The sequence below is a fragment of the Pagrus pagrus genome, assembly GCF_965226575.1.
Source record: "Pagrus pagrus genome assembly, chromosome: 7".
In the NCBI taxonomy this organism is placed as follows: domain Eukaryota; kingdom Metazoa; phylum Chordata; class Actinopteri; order Spariformes; family Sparidae; genus Pagrus; species Pagrus pagrus.
The window spans coordinates 26,884,968-26,898,870 of NC_140191.1; the positions used below are offsets into that span (position 1 = coordinate 26,884,968).

General features: G+C 41.4%; 1 protein-coding gene across 29 annotated transcripts in view; it reads left to right on the forward strand.

The window, feature by feature from the left end:
- rims2a (regulating synaptic membrane exocytosis 2a) overlaps positions 1 to 13,903 on the forward strand; it is a 149,104-nt gene that overhangs the window by 94,184 nt on the left and 41,017 nt on the right. For 15 of the 29 annotated variants that reach the window (XM_084358423.1, XM_084358424.1, XM_084358416.1 and 12 more), the window contains 6 exons: positions 791 to 859; positions 3,312 to 3,450; positions 3,828 to 3,929; positions 6,370 to 6,486; positions 9,547 to 9,732; positions 11,461 to 11,567. In XM_084358423.1, the coding sequence (XP_084214549.1) occupies positions 791 to 859; positions 3,312 to 3,450; positions 3,828 to 3,929; positions 6,370 to 6,486; positions 9,547 to 9,732; positions 11,461 to 11,567 (720 nt within the window). The remainder of the gene's footprint in view (positions 1 to 790; positions 860 to 3,311; positions 3,451 to 3,827; positions 3,930 to 6,369; positions 6,487 to 9,546; positions 9,733 to 11,460; positions 11,568 to 13,903) is intronic. The other 14 variants (XM_084358417.1, XM_084358422.1, XM_084358418.1 and 11 more) reach the window with 7 other exon arrangements.

Below are 13,903 nucleotides of genomic sequence, written 5' to 3' on the forward strand. Positions count from 1 at the left end.
GTAGCTGCCTGTACTGTAGTCAGTGTTACACAGGACTGCTTCACTGTCCTGCTTCTATGAGACACTTAAGGCTTTCTCGCTTCCCCCACCAGGATGATTTTCTGGGCGTTTGTGTTAGTTTGAGGTGAAAGAGCTGACAGCTGTAAAAAGTCTCCAGCCAACTGAGATGAGAGGTTGGAAGCAGCACTGCCAGAGTGCAGCACTTGTCATTTCTGATAAAGCACACGTGTCCAGTTGATTTAAGTAGACTGAACGGTGAAGGCGGTGGGGGTGGGGGGATGGGGGGGTCATACTTTAAAGAGAGGGGACAGGGAGGGGTGATTTGGCTGCTGGGTAGGATGAAGAAAGAGCAGTAAAGCCATATCATTTCTCCCAACCCCAGCTTCACATGTAAATTGAATGATTGAATGTGCCATTTAGAAGTGTCACAGCTCAGATGAAGAGACATATGCTGTTTTTGTTGAAGTCAAGCTTCGAAAAGCAGCATTATTTGTTACACCTGAGGTGTATTTTCACATTATAATCAAAAACGCTCTCTGTTTGTTAGACTGATGGTGAATTCACTGGGTGTACGTCTTACTGGTTTCAATTAGAACTTTCAGTTTAAACAATAAAGATTACATTCAGACTAGTGAGGCATAATACAAAAACAGGTGAGTAAATGAAGAATGGAATGAAAATAACTTCTCCCTCTTCCTTCCATCTGTCTGTCTCTCTCTCTCTCTCTCTCTCTCCTCATTCGACCTCTCTCTCTCTCTCTTCTGTTTCTCTCTGTCCCTTCATCTCAAAGGATCCCAGAGGATAAGTGACAGTGAGATCTCAGACTACGATTGTGAAGATGGTGTAGGGGTTATAACAGGTAATATATTAATTAATTTGGTAATACAAGTGAATCAACTCAGAGAAACCAAATAGCAAAGAGCCAGTGTGGAGGCAAAGTCACAAATGTTTCTTCTTTTTTCTTCTGTTTCTGCTTTATTGTTGAAGCTAGCTAACCTCCAACATGTTACCATCTGTCAAATGCTCCCTAGACTTAAACACCTCGTGAATACTGTAAAATATCATATAGCAGGGTAAAATTCTGCAGCCCACCACCAGCAGCAGCACAGTGAGGCAGCACTGAGATTTTGTCTGCCTCTGCACTGCTAGTTGCTGTTCTGCTGTACTCACTGAGGCTCCAGCAGCACGCCCACGCTGCACATCAGAAAAGGAGAAGCAGAGCTGTTACCAGCCAGGCACAGGGAGACTGAAAAGTACTTGAAATTTTCCCACATAAAATATCAACCTTGAAGGAAAATGATGCTGAAATAGTAAGCAAAGCTCTAGAAATGGAAAAGATGCATGTATAAAATGGTGTTGGCAAGTACACAGTATGTTCTTTGCAATCCTCTTCCAATAAACACCAAGACCACAGAAATTGTGCTTGCCTTGATTGCAGGAAAGCTTTGTTAATTGCAGGATGGAGGTAGCTGCCTGCTCAGTTGCTTTAGCATGTGGTAATGCTTCACATCCCTATTAGTAGATACAGGCCACAGAGAAGAAGAGAGGGAAAGAATGGGTGATATTAGAAAGGAAATGCATTGGAGAGCGAAGATCGACTGTCGGACACACAGACAGACCAGAGGGGGGAAGAGCATCAGCCTAGGCTTGCTGATGATACCGTAGCTGAGGGAAATCCTCCTCCAGTCTCTTTAACATTCTCATCAGCCCCTCACTGCCTCACCATGCCAGTCCCCTTCACTTCATTCACAGTGAAGGGAATACCCCTTCGCTCAGCTCTGGTCACACCCGCCTCTTCACACAAGCTCCACCACATCTCATTTTATCCTGCAGTCTTTGCATTAAACTGCTGACACTATTACTTTCGCATGGGAATTCAGTGCATTTTATTTATGGTACACTAACTGGCAGGTTTCTAACGTTTGTAACATACAGAACAGCAATATGTACTGAAGTGCTCACTAGTAACTACTTTACAGGTTAAGCTTATGTATTCCTTTCTTTCAAAGTAGAATTCCTATTATTGGACTCCTTTGATGCATGCAATGTAATTTAGTAATGAAAAGTCTCATTTTTTATTATTTGCACATTGTATTTAATCTTTGACAGTCCTGTGTGCTGTTTCCTACTTCTGCACTGATGCAGCCAAGTCCTCTTGTTAAATCCTATAATTGTCAGTAAAGGTTCTTCTCTTTATGTGCTTAACAGGCAGGTTGTACTCATGCGTGAAGCAGCATGTCAAAGGGAAGAATAGATTTAATTTGGCTCTGCATGGGAGTTGATTGCTCTGCTGCAGGAGCCTCTGTGTTGGAGCTGCTGTTTAGGAATGGCAGATGCTTTCCTTGTTAAATCTAATTTGCATTGTAATGAAGCTAATATATTGCTGATTTTGTTCTTGTTTTTAGCTTTAGTTTTATTAAACTATGTACAAAAATGGAAGACGTACAGTATGACTTTCATCCACTTGCAATCAGGATGGAGCATTTAGTTTGAAATATTTTAATAGATTTATTCCAACTATTATGCACAGCAACCTCCCATCAAAAAGAAAGTCTTATCATATTAATACGTCAAATTTCTTCAAGTAAAGGTCTACATTTCTTTATCATTACCTCCAATTTTCCCTACCTTTTCTTCTTTTCCAACTTTTGATTCAGGGTTTCATTTTAATGTGCTATACACTCTATTGAATATCAATCAACTTTAATAGTGCTAAGCATTGACCTTAACCATGGCTGCTAGCCATGTCTGATTACCAGTTAATGAACTCTTTCAAGTGCAATGGACAAATCAATCTTGCAGAGAAAATTCATTATAATTTTTCTGATTTTTTTAAAAGGCTATTTTCATATTTAATGCACAATGTTAACACAGCAGATGAAATGCACCTTTATTGAAATCTAGTCTTCATTTTCAAGATATAGAGACTCAGCATAATTAAAGTAGAAAATCTGCACCTGTGCACTTTGGTATTTAGCAAGTTTTACAAAGTTTTTCTTGTTTCTTTTAAGATATTACAGGGTGGGGTTGGATCTGCATCATTAGCAGTCATCGTTTTTCATTATGAGATGCTTCAGAGTTAGCGATTTCACTGGCTGTAAAATCAGAAAGTGTTAAAGTTAAATTAGCATATAAATATATATAATATATATATTTTATATAATATATTATTTGTCTTGTTATTCAAAGTCCAGCACTGCAGGATATCTGTTGTGAGAATATTAATACAAAAAATCATTTGAAAATGTTTACACCCCTCTAAACCTTGTCCCTCCATCCCTCCCTCTCTTCATCTGTTCTTGTCTTCACAGACTACCGGCCAAACGGCAGAGACTTCCAGAGCTCCACGTTGTCTGTCCCTGAGCAGGTGATGTCGTCTAACCACTGCTCTCGGTCGGCTGATATTAACCGGGCGCGGTCGCGCTCTCCCAGCGTTCCCCCACCCTCCAGGTAACTGTTGCTCAGTTCACTATTGGGCTGATGCTTTATTATTGAGTGTGTTTTTTATATTAATGTTTTTAACACCCGAGTGTTTTCTTTTCTTTAAGAACCGCATGTTGAAGAAGGATGCCTTAATTTTCCTGCTTAGGGATCCAAAAAAGTTGTGATAGATGAAGGGTAATATATGCTTTAGCAACTTGGTTGAGCAAAGAGCTACTTCAGGTTACTCTTGTGCTCGCTTCCAAATGCCACATCACCCATGTGTCAGGTGCTCTATTTGTGCCTCACGCCTCACTACACAAAGCAATGTGCCCCGTGGCCAGTAGGGGGCAGTGTGTGGTGTGTAAACTACATGAGGGGTGATCCAGTCCACTTCTGTCACACAGCAGAAGTCTGGACCCTGCCTTTGACCTTAGGCCTTCTCAGTACAGCTCCTCCACTAGAGTGGACCACCACAGTGTGTCAGAAGATAACTACTCACCTGACAGGTACACACACACGCTCCAGCTTACACTTGTGTACAGTGGATGCATGTACATGCGCAGGCATGCATGAACAGATGCTGACAAGTGCAAGTGGGGTGCTGATGACTAGACATGCAGGGAGGTGTTTATGCACGCATATACTTATGCACGATACTGTTTGCTTTAAACTGTCTAGAAACTGATCATGTGTGTGGATGCCTTTGATCTCACATGTATATATCTATCTATATATATGTATGTATGTATATATATATATTCCTGCTTTTAAAGAGCAACTTTCTCCATTCCTTAGAAATATTTGATGAAAATATTTTGTAGGATTCCCTACACCTTGAAACTTGCTTCCTCTATCTTCCTGTCATGTTTACAAACAATATTACTCCAAACCTCCAAAGAGGAATGAAAACAAAGGAAAATCTTATAGTTAAAAAAAAGTTTTCACTTCATTGATTCATCAGAAAACATGTATCACACTAAAAAATCACATAAACAGCAGTCTTGGGTAAAACTACGCTGCATCAGAGGATTTATTAACAATTAGGTCTTTCTATCTTAAATTCAGGGGGCTGGAATTATGCAGGAAACATTTGGAGCCACTGCTGCCAATGCTGTATACAGTATACAGTATTTGCATGTATCTCACTATCTTTAAGTGGTCAGTGGTCAGTTATCCTCCATCAGCACTTATTTTCTGTAAGGGTTGGAAAATGTTGCTCCAACAGTCCAATCATAGCCTTGGCACTGCCAGGCCACAGCTACTTTCCCTCCGTCCAATTAACTTTATTTGATATTTCTGAGGCTTGGCCTAAATCAGTGTCAGACGCAGAAAATGCACTTATCTAAATTGTCTGGGACAGTGCTCACTTAAATGTATTTCCGCTGCTTTAATTAACAATGTTCAGTTATTTATTGAAAACAGTTGAAAATGACACAGGAAATGACTCATGAAGAATTTGGAATTGTCCACAACACCAACAACATTCAAAAAATCTCATCTGTAATGTGTGCAGTTTTTTGTGAGATTGGTTATTTTGTTTAAAACTTGTGTCATTTTCACTGCTTTTTCCTACTTTTTGAAATGTTCTTGAAATTGTCTGTAAAAGGAGAATCTTAAGTAATGTGTTTAATAATCCAGTAGAAGTGACAACAAGCAGGTTTAGGTGTAAGACTGTGCTGTTCTGTTCTCTCCTCCGTGAATGTTGCTGGTGTGTTCGGTGTACCACTTTCATCTGTCTGTGTGGTAGAGCTGAGGAAGACATCTCCTCACCATCCGATTTCTCAGCCTCTCTTATCTTCCTCGCCTGTTTTTCCTCTTTGAAACTGTTACATCAACCTTTCCTATGAGCTTTCTCAGTCTCTTTACATCCTATTTCTTTGAGAAATCTCTCTCTCCCTCGGTTTTCTCACCCCTCCATCTGTCTGCCTACGATTCTGTCTATCTCCAATCCTTTCTGTCTCTCTCCTTTCCTCCTCCTCCTCCTCCGCTTCTTCCTCGGCGCCATCTCAGATCCATCTCTGTCTTCTCTCCTCCTTCCATGTGTTTGCAGCCATTTTCTCACCCTACCTCGAACCAGACATACTCAGCCTATTGATGATCCTCAAAGGGACCCCAGGTAGACTTTTACCTGAGAAATGCATGAAGCCCCATCTCTGCACCTCTTCTTTCCAACCCAACACCTCCTCAACTCCAACCCACAACCCCTTTCTTCTCTGGAGAAAATCTTTCATTTGGGTGTAGAACACATGGCACTGATACTATGACACTTGACATTAAGTCTGCTGAGCCCAGCTAGGCTGCATTGACATCGCATAACCTGGTTTTTGGTTGCACTGATTGGGCTACTTTATATTACATGACTACTGTCAGTGCCATTTGTGTTGCGTTGTGTTAAAGTATATATTTCATCTGCACAAGATCAAATATATACATGATGTGTGTGACTTTTCATTAGTACAGTCTATTGAGAAAATGAGTGACACTGTGGCCATGCACTTCATCCATCCAGTATCAGCATTGCTTATTCTCTCTTTTCATCATCTCAGCCATTCTCATATAAACATTCCTCTACAAAAGTTCACCATGGGATTTTTAGATGAGCAAATTCCTTATTGGTCATTCAATCTTTTTTTACCAAAAGAATGACTACAGCAATACTGAAAATGGATAAGTGTTCTATGGTTGTGAAGTTTTGTCCAGAAGAGGTGGTTTCTCCTGCAAACATGCTGATACATCCGGTGTATATTAGTGTATATTAGCCTTCAGTTTATATGTTATCACTGTGGATCTGTGGGATAATTGAAGAAGTGTGTGCTCAGACAGAGTCGGTCTGTATCCAAAAAGTGTACTCCAACCATTTCATCCTTTGCAGGTCTCCTTAATGTTAACTTCCACTCCTTACGGAGACAAATTCAATTCTGACCAGTTGTGATATTTTTTCGCCAGCCGCAACCATCGCGTGTACCCAATCTGCCGAGAGGAAGCAGTCAGGTTACTGCGTTCCACTAGGATGGCCCGCGCCTATTCTGAGGGCGCCTACTCCTCCGACTTTGACTACGAGAGGTATTGAAATGCACTGCAACTGCATCTGTGCATCCGCCATCTTGTGGTCTCCTCAAGTTGTCCCTCGTCCGTCTTTAATTTATCCGTGAACGTACGTGTGATGACCGAAAATGATATCCTGTCTGATATCGGTTTTTGTTAAAGAGTCATCACAGCTCTGAAGTTGTTGATGTAAAAGAATAATACACAACTGCCTCTGTGTGTTGAGGCTCAGAGCTCTGTGTGTTGCCGGCCACTAACTGACTGTTTCTCCGTGGATGTCCTTGTTTATGTACCCATGTACGTACATTATACCAACAGCAGTATGTTGAACAGTGGTGTGTGTGGTTTTTAGTGTTGTCCTTTTTTTGGCAGGTGCTTGTTGCTCACCCATACAATGGCATCTCTGATGCATTGTTCTGGGCTGCACAGTAGCTTTGTAAATTCCGTGTTTGCCCTTTGGCTTCTTGTGTCTGGCCAGAATGAGCTGGTGGGCCCTTCCAAGCACGCATAGAAAGGCCTGCTGACACCCATCCATCCCCAGGACCCATGCCAGCATCCTGGTGCACCAATAAAACGAAAGAACTCACATCGCCCCTCCCCCCTCCAGAGAAACGCTGTAAATGACTCCACTTTTCTCTGTCTTCAATCTTCCGCCTGCTGCCATCTGGCTTTCAGTCAGGAATATTGTGACATTTGTGCCATTTCTCTGCACTCCAGGAGGAAAAAAGTGATGAGTCCTCAGAACCCAGCCCGAGAGCCTGACTGACTTTATTAAAGTGTCACAAAGTTTCCCTGAGGCCCAGCTTGGCTCAACTTTAGGCTCAGCCTATAGCCTAGATATCCATTAACGAGGGCTCTACGTCTTCTGTTCTCTTGCTTTCTTCACATCAAAACGAGCAGGGAGAGAAAAGTAGCTAGTAGCTCAGTGTTATCCACCGAGGAATGAAATAGATTTCCTCTTCTCTTCATACAGGTTGTTGTTATCTGCACCCAGGCAGAGTAAAAGCAACAGTTAAAACTAAAAAGAAATTAGGGCAGAATAAAGGAACAAAAGGCACTTGGAGAGAAAAAAGGAGATGAGCATCAGAGCATTAGTGGAGTTTGAGCCTTTTGGCAAGTGCCTGAGTTTAGTCGATTTCCCCTCAGAACCTGAGAAAGTTTTTATGGTCCTGTTGTTTAAGTGCATTGCCCCATAGTGTACCTTGAGAAGGACAAAGCCTGCAGCATATTTGCATCAAATCAGCAGCTTTTTCAAGCAAAGAAAACTAATATCTTGGACTCGTTTGAATAAAGTGAGCAGTGTTATTCGGAAGTGCAGTATGTATCTCACGGCTACATCCATCAAATTACACCTAATGAGAAGTTAGATTTGTAACAGACATAACCTTCACATTACCCATAAATCCTTGGCCATAATAACCTCACGATGGGAATCCACTAATGATTATGTTGATCATCTCTGAATGTTAAAGGCCACTTGTCACTGAGTGATGAGCCTTTGTTTTGTTATTGGATACAAAAACGACATCTCCTCTACTGGACAATTTTTCATACTACAAGGCTACAGACACTACAAGACTACGACAAGACAAGTCAATGTCATTTGAATTGAGTCTGAAGTAATGGTTTTTCTTCCACATTCCTAAAAGCTGTCAACAATGTCATGATATCAAATTATTTAAAGAAGTCTTTTGGTGTCTATTAGCCTCATAAGAAGATGCTCCCTGCTATTTGTACCATGCATACACCAACATGACCTCTGCGCTTTAGAATAAAGAGGTATTATAGTTTAGTCAAATACTGTTTGTTTTATTAAATATAAAAATTGTGGGAATTTTGGTTTACAGATTTAAACTTTTACAGTTTCTCAAACAGTGTGCATGCTCTAAACCTACTTGTGTCAACTCCTGTCCAAAGTTGAATGTTCCCCTTCTTTAAAATGTGCAATGTGATGCAGTTTTATGAAAATGCTTCTTTCTATTCTATGTTAAACACTTCTATGCTATCAATGATTTTCTAGTTGAGAAATTCACCTGCTTTTTTCTCCAGCTCTTAGGACCAGCAAGATTTGCCTTCATCTTCACTGTGCCAAAAATACTTATAATGGCTGGGCATTTTTCAGGAAATAACATACTGTACACAACAAGCCAAATGCAATGTAAAGATACACTTCACTTTCCCCTCACATTTCACTCTACCTCAAACAGTCTGCAAATGAACACTGAACACCCACCACCTATAGAAAGACTCCACATGGTCCCTTCCAGATCTACACAACCTGAAGACTTCACAGTTAATCTACTCCAGGAACTAGGTGGACCCTAGCAGTCTGTCTATACTGTACACCCTCAATATTAAATAATTCAGCTACTTACTGAGAATAACAGACAAAAGCTGTAATGTTGTATGTAAAGTGTCAAGTAAAGAATTGCATGTAAGTTGAACCATGTCCATTTCACAAATTTCTCATTGAATATTTGAGATGTTATGGACTGTAATTGTCTGCACATGCAGTTCTGCAACCTTGATTCAGGTTGTTACAGATGAAACAGGTGCTCTTTTAACTTTAAAGTGTTGTCTACTGTTCTCTAAGAGTTGCTGAATATTTTCATTTTGTCACTATTGAGGACCATACCTGTAGTTTTTCTTGATTTAATCAATTTACTACAAATATATGCAAATAATATATACTTGACATTACGGCAGACCAACCTTCAAAGCAGGCTGCAGCACTTTATATCTTTGAATGTGTTTTTCTTACTTAACCTGCAGCATTAATGTACATTCACTTTAATACAGTTGAAAAGAACTACAAATATAATTTGATGGAGACAAGTGGCTGCCTAGTAGGTGGGAAAAACATGTTCAGAAATAATGTAAAGTACAGTATACAATTTGTAGTAAATTGGTTAAAGCGTGCAAAAAACTCTATGGTATGTTACTTACACACATGCACCTATGAGTTTTGAGGATGCAGCAGATTTCTCTGCCCTCCATACTGTCCACCCTACCAGCATACTGTCCCTGCCCTGCTGGGGCCCCACTGAGTGCCTGCCTATCTCTCAATAACCTCTGTAGGAACCACGGATCCATGGATAGACACGAGTATCACAGCAGGTCCCGCTCTGCAGACCAGCGGCCCACTATAGAGCGCCCCACATCCCGCTCGCGCTCCACTGAACGCCCCCACGACTCTTCGCTCATGAGGTCCATGCCGTCTCTGCCATCTGGGAGGTCCGCCCCTCCCTCACCTGCCTTGACGAGGTGTGACCCAGATTGGAGACGTTAACCAGCTTAAAACAGAAGCAGACTGGAGTTTTAGTCGACAATCATTTCCCTGAGGCATAGCTACTCTGGAGGGAGAGAAAATTTTAACATCAAGAAGTAGACCAAAAAAAACACATTTCTTTTGGCTAAGCGAAATTATTAGACTAAAGCCCAGTGAATGCATCAAAGCTAATATAATGCTGCTAACTGATAATATGCAAAATAGACATACAGAGGTCTGGAAACGTACACTACTTGCTGAGGTTAGTTAGTTAGCCTTGCTACCAAGCTAGCCACCTATCTTACCCAAATAGCTTCATGTTAGGCTATTCAGATAAGCTAGGTAGTCTGCTGACTCTTTCTGATTGTGCCTGTTAGTTAAAAATCAATACAAATAATTCATTCTTTTTATATACATTTTTTCATGCCTTGCTAGTCTACAAGTCTAGCGACAGCTAGAAAATAAAGACTTTGTGATTATGTCTTACTCAAACACTAAGGTTTAAATCTACCAATAATTTTTTCTTCCCTCAGAGCAGCTTTATCTCTGCTAAATGTTTGCATAACTAGAACCTTTGTAGAACTAAACCAGTTCAGACCCTGTCCCATGAGCTCCCACCCACCCCGAGCCTGACTAACTCACAGAATGAACCAGAAAAACCACATCACTACCACCTACCTCCCACCCTCCCAGTACCCTGCTTCCCTGCCTCACCTCACCCCAGCTCACCTCACCTCACCCACTTCCCCCTCACGACTACCCCACCACCCACCTAGCCACTTTGTGTTTTGTCCCCAAAAGTACCGGTGCTGTGTTTTCTTTACACATGTCCCAGGCACGACAGTCCAGACACCGTAGATAGCGTGCTGACTCGTTTTAATTTGGAACACACTGCTTATACGCTTGCGTGAGTATAGCAGTGATGGGCCGACATTTTCCTTTGATTTCATTACTAACATCAACCGTTGCAGTTGATCCTGTGATGGCATTCTGTTGTTTTCTGTTTTTGTTTTGAGTTGCAGCCTTTTGGGGACAGTCTGAACGCATGGTCGCACTGGTCTGCTGTTTCTGCATTGAACTCTTCTCTCCTTGCAGCTTGATGAGGCGACTGTACATGCGATTCACACCTGGCATCTTTTATTGCAGCTCAGTTCCTTACAGTTGATGTATCCCTCCACTTTCATGCCATGTGCCAAACATCATTGCTGTGTGCATTGGTTTCATATTTGGAGACACTTACTGTATAATAATCAGTAAATCCTCTGCACATATTATGTAAAACAGTGTCAAACTTTACACTGTTTACATGGAGCTATATTAACACTATCAGTCACATCTTAAGATTCAGATTTGAATTATTAAACAATTATGGTGACCTCTCAGTTCTGCATTGGTACAATTGCTGTTACTGCTTATCTCCAATTGAACCTGACAGTAACCAGCATCAAAACAAGTAAATATGTGATCTAACAGTGCTAAATTATTAAACTGATCCTACTTAAGTAGATTAAATCATGCATCAGTCTCCTATATTAAATAGCTTTACATGTTTATGTTAAGCTTTACTTTCTATAATCAAACTTATAGTTTTCTATATCTGGAATTTTCCCTTTACTTTTCTCACACTGTGATGTGGGTGCAACATGGCTATGCCCTGCATCCATCATCAGATCTCACCCTAATCTGTGTCTCACCCCTACTGTCCACTACTTTTTGTCATGTAGGGCGCATCCTCGTAGTGGATCGGTCCAGACCAGTCCCACCAGTACCCCCATGTCTGGTAGACGAGGACGGCAGCTTCCACAACTTCCACCCACGGGGAAAGACAGAAGTAAGTCACCTGGTTGTTTTCTACCTGCACTACAGGGTTACGGTCTATCAAGAGACTTAAAGACATGTCTATTGAGTAAGCACATCTTTACATTGCTGCGATAGTGTGTTTCTGTTCAGTATCTTATAATGGTCTAGTTTATTTTTGGTGGCCCAGCTGATTGGGGCTAAAGAAGAGCTTTGGAGGAGCAGTTGCTGACTCTCATACTTTACTTGTGACAGAGACAGGAAGGGCTGATATTTGTAGATGCAATCTGTCAGTATAACTTTAGATCATATCATATATACAAGGATTTTTCTTTGTTGACTCATGTTTCATTGGTGTTTACTTTTGCCTTCCATCCATAACATTCTACTCGGTTCCTTTTCCATTTCTCTCTCAGAAGATGGAGACGAAGGAACAGAGCCTTGTGAAGGTCTGTACTTGAATGTATGGGTTTAGTCTTTCAGACTGGGAGTGCTGTTTGAGCCGCGCCTCACTCTGAAGGCCGAAACCCTGTCTGCAACAGCAGGTGGTTGGATTCACTGGAGGCCATGCTGGCTCTGTGCTCCGTGAACCCTCCCTCTGTTGCAGCTGTGTTTAACGTACAGTTCAGATGTCCTGTGCCATCGTGTTGTACTTATCTATAGGCCTGTCTGGATCCTACTATTAATTGTCCCAGTGTTGTGTTCAAGTGTAGCCTCCCTGTTTCTGTTACTTTAGCTATTTGGACTGCTGAGATACTTCACCAAAGTAAATATAAGGCTTGACTGTCTCTATCTACTAAACAGGGTAAACTCAAGGCTTTGAAAAAGGTTTAAATTACAGTGGTTTGAACAGCTTACATCCTCACTTCTATAAAGTGGCATTTGAAGTTGTATTTGTTCCTCAGCATTCCTTTAACAAATGTTATGTCTTGTAGCGTCTTGTTACAAAGAACTGTGATGAAAGCGATGATCATTTTACTTGTGTCTTTGAATCAGACGCAGTGAAAAACAAAGAGTGTTGTAGCTCTGCAGAGATTGGAGGGAACAACTGGGACAAAGATAGAGAGAGGGTGAAAAGCTCAAGTAGTTCTGGAGAACTTGTCAAAGCACTCGCAGAACTCTTTTATCATTGTCAGAGTCCATGAGGGCTTTCCCTGTCCTCTGTACAGCCGCCAACCAGCCCTCTCTTTCCCTCTATCTCTCTCTCTCCTCATCTTTGTCTCTCTCTCTCTCAGTCCCACCCTTCTCTGTATCTATGCCATCTTTTTATCACTCTGAAGCCCTCTCTGTCTGGTCCTCTCCGTTGCTTCTTTGTGTCACCTTTTCCTCTTTATTCCTTCCCCAGGCTGTCTTTCTACTTCTCTACCACTTCTCTCTCTCTCTCTGTCTCGCTCTCACTCTCTCCCTCTTCGTCATCTTCTTCTTCTTTCTTTCCTTCTTTGTGTTGGTGTCTCGCTCTCGCTCTCTTGCCACCATACCTTTCAGGCCAGTGGCAGTGTGTGGGCTGTGGGGGGAGGTATTGATCTGACCTTGTGCTGTAGCTCCCACAGAGCCGTATGGCACTCAGCTTATGTAATGCAGATGTCTGTGTGTGTAAATGTGTGTGTGTATGTAGCTTTTTATGGACTGGATCCATATTATTGCCCCTTGATTACACAGAAGAGCTGGACTGTTGATAAATCTGCTTTTTTTTGTCTCGCCGCTGTGCTTCGATGTTTAGTCATATCTCATACTTGCCCGTACTTAATCGTATCATATGTTATTTTTTTATGTGTGGCAACTCCTTAGAGGGGACAGGGGAGGAGCTTGGGGCATCTGAACCCCAAAATGGTCGTCCAGGTGTGTTTAGAAACAGGCCTTAAACCTATCCTGAAGTAATGTGTTTTTCTGCTCTTTTAAAAAAAATATGTGATGCTCTTCATTCCTTTCTTCATAAAAACTGTTAATGTAGTATTGAAATGTATTCACAATGAAAACAAATTCAATATTCTGTTAGGAGTTTGGACTGTTTTGTTTCTTGGATGAGAGTAAAGTACAGTACGGGTCGATGTACAGTACATTCATCCACAGGCTTGAATGAATGGCCAGATTGTTGGCAGAAACTGAAGTTCCCCACAGTTTCCACTTCCTACTTTCCCATCTGTTTATGTGGCTTGCTTCTGTCCTTTGACTATGTGGCGTTATTACTCAACACTGCCATAGCTGCAGTGCTGACTGACTCAGTGTACCATTTCTAAAAAGTGACATTCTGTTTTTAAATTGTCTATAATCATCATGCTCTGAGTGATATTGTACAGACAGAATGCTGCTGTAAGGAAGTTGTACTATGAGGATAGTAACAAATGCATGGTGCACATAACCACATTTTGT